General features: G+C 45.6%; 1 protein-coding gene and 2 pseudogenes across 1 annotated transcript in view; all 3 read left to right on the top strand.

Moving 5' to 3' along the window:
• The window catches only part of LOC146860255 (28S ribosomal RNA), a 1303-nt pseudogene extending 897 nt beyond the window's left edge, over positions 1-406 (top strand).
• MTMR10 (myotubularin related protein 10) overlaps positions 1-9722 on the top strand; it is a 436359-nt gene that overhangs the window by 375390 nt on the left and 51247 nt on the right. Inside the window, exons 12-13 of the mRNA XM_085644093.1 lie at positions 2620-2690; positions 5151-5320. Of these exons, the coding sequence (XP_085500219.1) occupies positions 2620-2690; positions 5151-5320 (241 nt within the window). The remainder of the gene's footprint in view (positions 1-2619; positions 2691-5150; positions 5321-9722) is intronic.
• On the top strand, positions 410-1436 carry LOC146860254 (28S ribosomal RNA; annotated as a pseudogene).

The raw sequence follows: 9722 nt of genomic DNA, 5'->3' as shown, positions 1-9722 counted from the left end.
AGAACAGCAGTTGAACATGGGTCAGTCGGTCCTAAGAGATGGGCGAGTGCCGTTTGGAAGGGACGGGCGATCGCCTCCATTGCCCTCGGCCAATCAAAAGGGAGTCTGGTTCAGATCCCCGAACCCGGAATGGTGGAGACGGGCGCCCTCGCGGCATCCAGTGCGGTAACGCAAACGATCCCGGAGAAGCCGGCGGGAGCCCCGGGGTAAGTTCTCTTTTCTTTGTGAAGGGCAGGGTGCCCTGGAATGAGTTTGCCCCGACAGAGGGGCCCGAGCCTTGGAAAGCGTTGCGGTTCCGTCCGGTGAGCTCTCGCTGGTCCTTGAAAATCCGGGGGAGATGGTGAAAATCTCACGCCGGGCCATACTCATATCCGCAGCAGGTCTCCAAGGTGAACAGCCTCTGGCATGTTGGAACAATGTAGGTAACTTCGGGATAAGGATTGGCTCTAAGGGCTGGGGCGCGAAGCGGGTCTGGGCGTGCGCTGCGGCTGGACGAGGCGCCTCCCTCCGGGGCGGCGGCGACTCTGGACGCGAGCCGGCCCCTTCCTGTGGATCGCCCCAGCAGCGGTGGTCGCCTCTCCCTGTGCCCCCTCCCCGGGGGTGCGGGGCCGGCGTTCTGCCTCGGCCGCGCCTAGCAGCTGACTTAGAACTGGTACGGACCAGGGGAATCCGACTGTTTAATTAAAACAAAGCATTGCGAAGGCCCGAGGCGGGTGTTGACGCGATATGATTTCTGCCCAGTGCTCTGAATTTCAAAGTGAAGAAATTCAATGAAGCGCGGGTAAACGGCGGGAGTAACTATGACTCTCTTAAGGTAGCCAAATGCCTCGTCATCTAATTAGAGACTCACATGAATGGATGAATGAGATTCCCACTGTCCATATCTTCTATCTAGCGAAATCACAGCTAAGGGAATGGGCTTGGCAGAATCAGTGGTTGAGCTGGACTCCAGTCTGGCACTGTGAAGAGGCAAGAGAGGTGTAGGATAAGTGGGAGGCCCTTGGGCCGCCGGTGAAATACCACTACTCTTATCGTTTTTTCACTGACCCGGTTAGGCGGGGGGGACGAGCCCTGTGGGGCTCTTGCTTCTGGCTCCAAGCGCCCGGCGCCTGCCAGGCGCATCCTGCTCCAGGGACAGGTGGGGAGTTTTACTGGGGCGGTACACCTTTCAAACGATAACGCAGGTGTCCTAAGGTGAGCTCAGGGAGGACAGAAACCTCCTGCGTAGCAGAAGGGCAAAAGCTCGCTTGATCTCGATTTTCAGTATGAATACAGACCGTGAAAGCGGGGCCTCACGATCCTTCTGACTTTTTCGGTTTCAAGCAGGAGGTGTCAGAAAAGTTACCACAGGGATAACTGGCTTGTGGCAGCCAAGCGTTCATAGCGACGTCGCTTTGGTGCAATAAATAGCATATAGCAGTGATTAACAAATATTTCTGCATTAAATTGACCACTAACAACAACCCTGGCTGCCTTCCATTAAAATGTTTCTTCTGGTTGGTCTATACGAAAGCCAGTATGTAAAGAATCTCCAGTGAAAACACATGCCACTTTACTGATGAACAAATCTACCATAGCCGAATGGTGATGAATGGAAAATGTCACTCAGTGGTAGACCGCCATACCCCAACTTAGTTTAACCACCACAGGACGAACACTTCATTGAAAATTCTGAATCTTGGCAACATAATGGCACAATGAAATAGAAATCTGATGAGGTCACAATTCTGTAGATGTGGTATAAGGATGATGAAAACAGTCACACTTATTTCAGATTATTCGAAAATGCATGCCTGATGGAGGATAATGTGCTAAGTTAAGAGATTCCAGAGAATTGCTGTGTCTTTTTGAGACATGACCAGCATTCAATGACTACTTGATGAATGAAGCCTGAAGACTAGAAGCGGAATTTTATGTGAGCATAATAAAAGCGATTGATACCTGTTTATTTTTTCAAATTACAAATTGTTTGTTCATAATATGATTTAGAACCTTTTTATTGATTTTTCTGTTAATAATTACATGTCTTCTGTCTTTAATTCAGTAGTATGCTGCTTTAGATTGTTTTACAATGACCAATAAGGGTGAACACTTTTATTTATGAGAATCTCATTTACCAGTTGTACAAACCAATGAATGCTTCTGATCATTTAGAAGGTCAGTTTTCTTGTAAGCACGTATTCTCATTCCTGCCTGATAGTGCTACCTATGCCTCATGACTGTAAATGGGGAGAATAGCCATGCTGCAGCTTTGGATGTTGCATATGTTCGTACCCTTCAGAATTATTTCCCCTCTACCGAATATTAAAGCAGATAAATTGATGCAAGATACCAGCTGTTAAAATTAGGTTACATTTTCTTCTCCAGCATTTTATGTTCCCGATATTCATTTTCTGCATCCTCGTGCAGGGAAATACCATACTGGTGATGAAAGTAATTTGACTGCGACTCTGTGATACGTGATAACTCTGGATTAGAAAGAGGGCCCCACCTTGGCATTCTAAACCCTGAACTGTTGGTTCACTATATAAGGAACAATCATTGTTCATTCCAGTTTGTTTTATGTTCAATAAGGTTGTTGTTAATCGGGGTGTTTAAACTCATTGTCTCATTTTTAAGGACATTCCTGAGACATTCTGCTGAGCTTGTGTACATGCTGGAGAATAAACATCTTTCAGTAGTTCTCCAAGGTGAGTCTATTATTTACTTTTCTGATTGTTTGGTTTGTATGGTTTGATGGGTCAGTATGTTTCTTTAGATGAAGGAGGAATACCCATCATGTGTGTGTGCCTGTGTTTTACCTGATTGGCTCCCATTATTTCACGAAAACCGTTGTTTCAAAAATCATCAAGGAGATTATGTTGCACTCATGACTTTCCATTATTCATGGCAGCATTACTGTGAATTATGGGAGACCTCGTCCATTTGATTTCTATGCCAGATACTTTCCAAATATAACTGTGAATTTAGATAATGAAAACCATACTGCTAAGCTTCACCATTGTCCTTTATTTCATCAGAATCTTCTCTAGTGAAGGTAAGAAAACATGAACTTTCTACTTGCAATCTTATCTGTTGTTTGCCATAGCTTCAACAATCATTCAGTAACCTTAAGACATTTCAGAGTGACCCATTTTGCCAATAGGAACTGGAGTATAAACATTGTGCTGCAACAGTGGTTCACCAGGGACTCAATTTCAATCAGGGATTGTGATCAGCACCAAAAAACATGTCTACTCTGGTACTCTGTTAGATTACGTGCAGCCAAGTACCTGTCTAAAACCTTTAGCGAAGTGTGATAGCAATCTACTGCTGGGGGCTAGTTGGGTCTAGCAAATGCAGTTCACAATAAATAAGTCAAACTGCCTTTGTCATACCTTTTCATAGTAAACATGCTTGATCTATGGAATCTAGCATGACATTTCCTAGCTCAACAATCAGAACTATAGGTGTTATCACTGGCTTGTCACCATAACCAACAAAGGCATACTGTACTGACTGTAAACTTTCTCACTGGGCAACCATCAGGCATACAGTCACAGAATTACAAATACATGTAAAATTATTGTTGGCAAAGTACTACCACTTTCAGGAGTGCTTAAGACAGATTCTCATGGTGCAATTCTCCTATCCCAAGGGTTTGCTAGAGATGGTAACCAATACCAAAATACTTCCCAATTTTGGTAATCTGTGAAATTCCATACAAAATCCTTCTCTGCAGGCTTTCATACAAAGTCATAACAATCCACCCTTAAATTAATTGATATTAACATTTGCTTTTCACAGTAAATAGTTTAGGCCTATTGCCTTTGTTGTAACAGGTTTTAATAAACAGATCACCCCTATAGCGATGGTCACTGGCTTGCCACTATAACCAACTCAAGCCTGCTGTATTGAGTGCAAGCTTTGCCACAAATCAAAAAGTGCAAGCCAAGCTCTCTTTTTAGTGGAAGCTCACGCTTAGTTCCAATCAATGCTCCAATCATGGAAACCAACTTGTTGGTTGACCCCAAGCCCCTCTTTCAGTAGTACACCTTTTATTGATAGTATAAGGTCCAAGCTGCCAAGCAGATCTAAAAAGAGAATACATGTGGACGACTGTAGCTCTGGGTATCATATACTGCTCTCAAACACACAACTACATCTGAAGTCTAAAGTTTATTATGGAAAGAGAAGGTGCATCTTGCAGAAAAAACCAATGTAAATTATCTACTTATAAAACAATTAAACAGGGCCATGTGTGTACCCCTGAAACTTCAAGCAACATTCTATTATAAGTGTGATACTTTGTGTGTTTGTGATCCTTCTCTAGGCAGCCATACCATTGCTGGCTCATGAAGCTGGATGAACAAAATAATCATAGCTGGGGAGGGGTGGGGAGCACTTTTTCGCTGGAGGCACATAACTTGTACCAAATCAAAACTTGTACTCCTGATCACCAACATGGGAGTAGAGCCAAAGCCGCTGTTTGTAGTACTTATGAAAGCAGATAAGGTCTTCCGATCACTACGCTATCAAGCCAGACCTAAACAACTCAGTTCAGCAGAGCGAATACACTTTTTAGTACTGCAAAACTTGTCTGCAATGAAGCTTCACCTTTTCAACGTGATTAACTGTTTATCTTCTTTTTGCTCAAGACTGATAATCGACAGTCTATTATTTCACTTTTCATAGGTTTTTCAAATAATTTGCCTTTGTAAAAAATTATTTTTTAATAATTAATAGATTCGTCCATGGTAATGTCAATTAAATGAACGTGCAATTTAAAAAAGAGGGTAGCTAACATGAATTATAGCTCAGCAAAGACATCTCTGACTTAAGGTTTATTATAGCACCACAATCTCTCAATGTCGTTATTGGGCTATAAAACACTCTGACCTTTTATATCTCTATTATATCCAGTCATCTAACTATCCATCTGTCTGTATGTATATATCGTTCTATTTCTGTATATCTCTAACTCTCACCACGATTGGATGCTTTTTTCAAATACATTTGTTTTGTACTACTTTTTGCCACACATAAAAGGAACAAACTTACTTGCTTATCTGAAACATTTATTGGATTTGCTTCATTAGAGAGACCTTCTCACAAATTCATCCTGTTTTTCCAGGTGTAATGTTTTAAAGTGTTTTATTTCTATCCTACAGAGGAGGAAGGACGTGATTTAAGTTGTATTGTCGCCTCGCTTGTTCAAGTGATGTTGGATCCTTATTTCCGTACAATCATTGGATTTCAAAGTCTCATACAGAAAGAATGGGTTGTGGCTGGTTTTCCATTTCGAGATAGGAGTAACCACTTGAAGAGATCTGATAAAGAGGTAGGTGCCTTAATATACATTGGACATCCCTAGAATGAATGAGACTCTGCTTCTACAGACATAACTGTGGCACTGTATCTTTGATCAGGCCTGTTAGAGCAGAGTTTGATCCCCTGATTCTTAGCAGACCATTACCTTCACCTTCCATTGGTAGGCGGTTATTGACTTTATGAAGACTCTGCAAAGAAATATGACACAAGGTTTGTTTCAGATTTTGGTTCGAGAGTGCAATAAACTTTACTAATTTTTGGCTTGATATTTACAGTTTCTCAGCAAGCAGGATGAGGTTGACCAGCATTAAGGTTAACTTAACCATTTCTATACAAGAACTGTTGAATAACAAATGATTGTAAGTGTTTAGCTATCAATTTCAAGAAACATATTTCATCATTAGTATGTCTTGCTAGGTTTCTCCCTACGCTTAAACAAATCCACTTTCTTCAGAAGAGTATTTCTGAACTTAGTATATATGACATTGCTTGGCCGATAGTTAAAAATTGCAGAGAGCAGGTCTTTTCTGCCCAACTTTCGTTGGGGTGCAAGATGGAGAGGATTTGTGTGTTGATGTTAGAAATGGGATTCCTGGTTTGCTGAGGTACACACCCAGGCCAGGCAGGGACCACCTCTATAGTCCGTGTAAGCTAGATGCACACTAAAAGAGACCCCTTGCTCACTCACTGGTAATTTGGCACAGAGCAGTCAGGCTTATCTAAAGAAGTAATGTGTAAAGCAACACACACAAAATAATACAATGAATACACCACAAAGAAACTCCAGACAGGTTTAGAAAAATTGAAAATATTTATCTGAGCAAAATAAGACCAAAACAACTAACATTCAATCAGTAGAAGCCAAAATATGAATTTTTAAAGGTTTAATGTAGAAGTGGTGCTTAAAAGTCACTAGCGGTCCAAAAAGGTTACTTGAGATCACGAAGGACCGGTGCAAATCCAAAGTTCAGGCCAACCGCAATGGAGGGCAGGGCATATACAGGACCCGCAGAAAGGTATCTTGGATGGAGCAAAGCGTAGACGTGGAGGGCTCGATGAGTCGATATTTTACACGCAGTCGGATCACTGCATCATTGTCGAGCTACGCTGAAGTGAAGGTAATGCTTCATTGTCGAGTCGCGCAGTGTCATTGTCGGGCCGCGCAGGCTGTAAAACCACTGTTGTCCAACAGCCTCTGCATCGTCAATGCGTCTGTTCCGATTGGCGTTGTGGTGGCGAAGTGTTGGTTTTGAAGCAGACAGCTGCAGAACCCACTTCTGAGGCCCAAAGCTTGGAGGGGGCACCTCAGGCAAGGGTAGGAATCACAGAAGGCAGAGTCCAGCAGCACCAGCAGAATTGCAGGAAGGCTTTTGTGTCCTGGAGACTTCAGAAAACAGGAGTTAAGCCCTTGGAGATCACTTGGAGGGAAGGCAGAGTTCAGCTCTCCTTCATCAGAGTCCGAGAGCAGCAGGCATCAGGGCAACAAACAGAAAAGCAGTCCTTACAGAGAAGCAGTCCAGTTGCCACATTGTTAAGCAGCACAGCAGTCCTTCTGACAGATGTTCAGTTCAAGATCCAGAAGTGTCTGATTTCAGGGGATCAGAGACCCAGTACTTATACCCTAAAGTGCTTTTTAAGTAGGGTATGACTTCAAAGCAGCTCACTGAAGTGCATAAGGATCCCTTTCAACCCAGTACTGTCTGTAAAGTAATACCCAGGTGTTAGAAAAACACTCCCACACCGGAAGGGTGGTGGTGTTCTCCCAGACATACTGTGGTAGCTTCGCTCGAGTGGTCAGGGGTCAGGCACCGTGCTAAGCATACGTCATACCCACACAATAACCATGCGTGCATCCGTTCCAAAAACGACACTACACCTTAAAAATTATACTGAAAATATATCTCTATCTTCTTTTCTCTTAGTTGCTGATTAAATAAATAATAATACAATCACAGTACACAAGGCTTTTCCTGTGGAAGGGTAAGTCAGATAAATAATACTTCAACGATTCAATAAATAAGGTAGATCATAAATAATCAAGGCATAAATATAAGTGCATTACATAAAAGGCAATTAAATATTATGGGGCAATAAATACTGTGCGACAATAAATACTGTGCGACAATAAATACTGTGAAACAATAAATACTGTGAGGCAATAAGTAGGATGAATACAATAAATACAGTGCTCTCAATAAATAATAAAAGCCAACAGTGACACTTGAAAATCAGTTCACATTCCTGAGGTACTATGGGATGATTTGGCCCAATCCCAGCTTGTAGAGTTTTGGATGACCTGCGGGGTGTACTACCTGGCTTGGACAAGGCTGAGGCCTAAACTGAGGTAGATCAAGGGGGAATCTAGAGATCTGGCTCTCCCACACTACACAACCCCTCTGTATTAGTCTCAGCTCACCCCTGGCACTATCAAGCTGGTTCCAGCACCTCTCTAGCCCCTAGGATGGTCTCTTAGGGCTCCACAGGGCCTTAGGCGCCCTCTATTCCACTTACTGCCCTTTTTATGAAGCTCTGATGCCGCTGGAGTCGTGTCGACGCCGTGAGGCGGCTCCGGTTCGATGTCGGCGGCCTCGGCGCAATGACAGTTCTTGACGACGCCGGTAGGCGGTTCCAGTTCGATGTCGGCGGCCTCGGCTCGATGTCGACCTCCGGTTCGATGACGTCGGGCAGTCTTGGCTTGATGTCGACTTCGGGCGGCTCCGGTTCAATGTCGGCGGCCTCGGCTCGATGTCGACCTCCGGTTCGATGACGTCGGGCAATCTTGGCTCGATGTCGACTTCGGGCGGCTCCGGAGTGCGACCTCCACTCCCGACCTCCGGCACGCTTCACCTCGGTCTCCGGCGACTCCGGAGGGCGGACTTCACTCCCCCGTCGACGCCGCACACTCTACCTCGGGTGACTTCCTCCTCGACCTCTGGTACTCTACACGACCTCCGTCGGCGCCCTCTCTCGACCTCTGGCGGCTCCGGGTACGACGTCTGCTTTCCAGTCAGCGCCGCTTCTCCACCTCGGGCTCCAGGTCTCCAGGCTTCTCGACGTCGGACTTCAAGAAGTTACCAGTAACCAGGTCAGGAACTTGCTGTTCTTTACTTTTAAGGCCTGTTCCTGCTGTCCAGGTCCTTAAGATGGTTTCTCTTGCTTTCTCCCACACAGGGCTCCAGGCTGGGCTCAGTCAGTAGGGACTAGTATCAAGGGTGGGTTTATGGACCCCACTCCAGGCACAAGTTTCCACCCCTGCTGCCTCACTCCTTCCTCCTTCAGTTCTGTGCTCCTCTCTCTTCACCAGTCAGGTGCCAACTCCAACTGCCAACCTGGAGATGCCTTCCCAACATTCTAAACCTGCCTCACACTGTCACAGGGTTCTGGAATGTTCTGGAAGGTGCTGGTAGGTTCCAGTGATGTCACAGGTGACAATGGGTGGCCACCATTTTGTGTTTCAGGCCCTCAGACAGAAGTTCCAGGGGTAGATAAAATGGCTCCCTGAATCTGCATCAATACTAAAAAGTCTGGTGGTTCCCAAAAAGGAAAAATACTAACAGGGTTTGAGGCAAAAGTGGGACAAAATAAATAATGATGAGGAGGGACCACCCAAAGGGCTGACAGGTCTAACACGCGTCCCCCCCCAGCTGAAAGTGGGGAGAGCTACCCAACCCCTTGGGAGTTCTCATCACTAAGGCGGAAATACCTTGAGAGACCGTCTGCATTGGCGTGGTCCACTCCAGGCCGATGTTCCACCTGAAAGTCCATTCCCTGTAGGGAGATAGACCACCTCAACAACTTGGGATTCTCCCCCTTCATCTGCATCAGCCAACGAAGGGGTCTGTGGTCGGTCTGAACTAGGAAGTGCGAGCCAAACATGTATGGCCGCAACTTCTTCAGAGCCCATACCACTGCAAAGGCTTCTCGCTCTATTGCACTCCACTTCTGTTCCCTGGGAAGTAGTCTCCGGGATAGGAAGACCACGGGTTGATCCAGACCCTCTTCATTGAGTTGCGATAACACTGCCCCAATGCCATGTTCTGATGCATCTGTCTGGACAATGAACTCCTTGGAAAAGTCTGGGGCCCGTAGGACCGGGGCCTCGCACATGGCTTGCTTCAGCTTTACGAAGGCCTGCTGACAAGCCTCCGTCCAGACTACCCGTCGAGGTTGCTTCTTGGACGTAAGCTCCGTGAGGGGGGCCACGATGGTACCGTATCCCTTCACGAAGCGGCGGTAGTATCCGGTGAGGCCCAAAAATGCTCGGACCTCAGTCTGAGTCTTGGGGGGTTCCCAGGCCACGATGGCCTCTATCTTCGCCTGGAGGGGTTGCACCGCTCCCCTACCCACCAAGTGTCCAAGGTACACTACCGACCCCTGCCCGATCTGGCACTTGCTGGCCTTGATCGTTAACC

This window comes from Triturus cristatus, chromosome 3_1 (genome assembly GCF_964204655.1).
Source record: "Triturus cristatus chromosome 3_1, aTriCri1.1, whole genome shotgun sequence".
In the NCBI taxonomy this organism is placed as follows: domain Eukaryota; kingdom Metazoa; phylum Chordata; class Amphibia; order Caudata; family Salamandridae; genus Triturus; species Triturus cristatus.
This window is presented reverse-complemented; position numbering and strand designations above follow the sequence as displayed.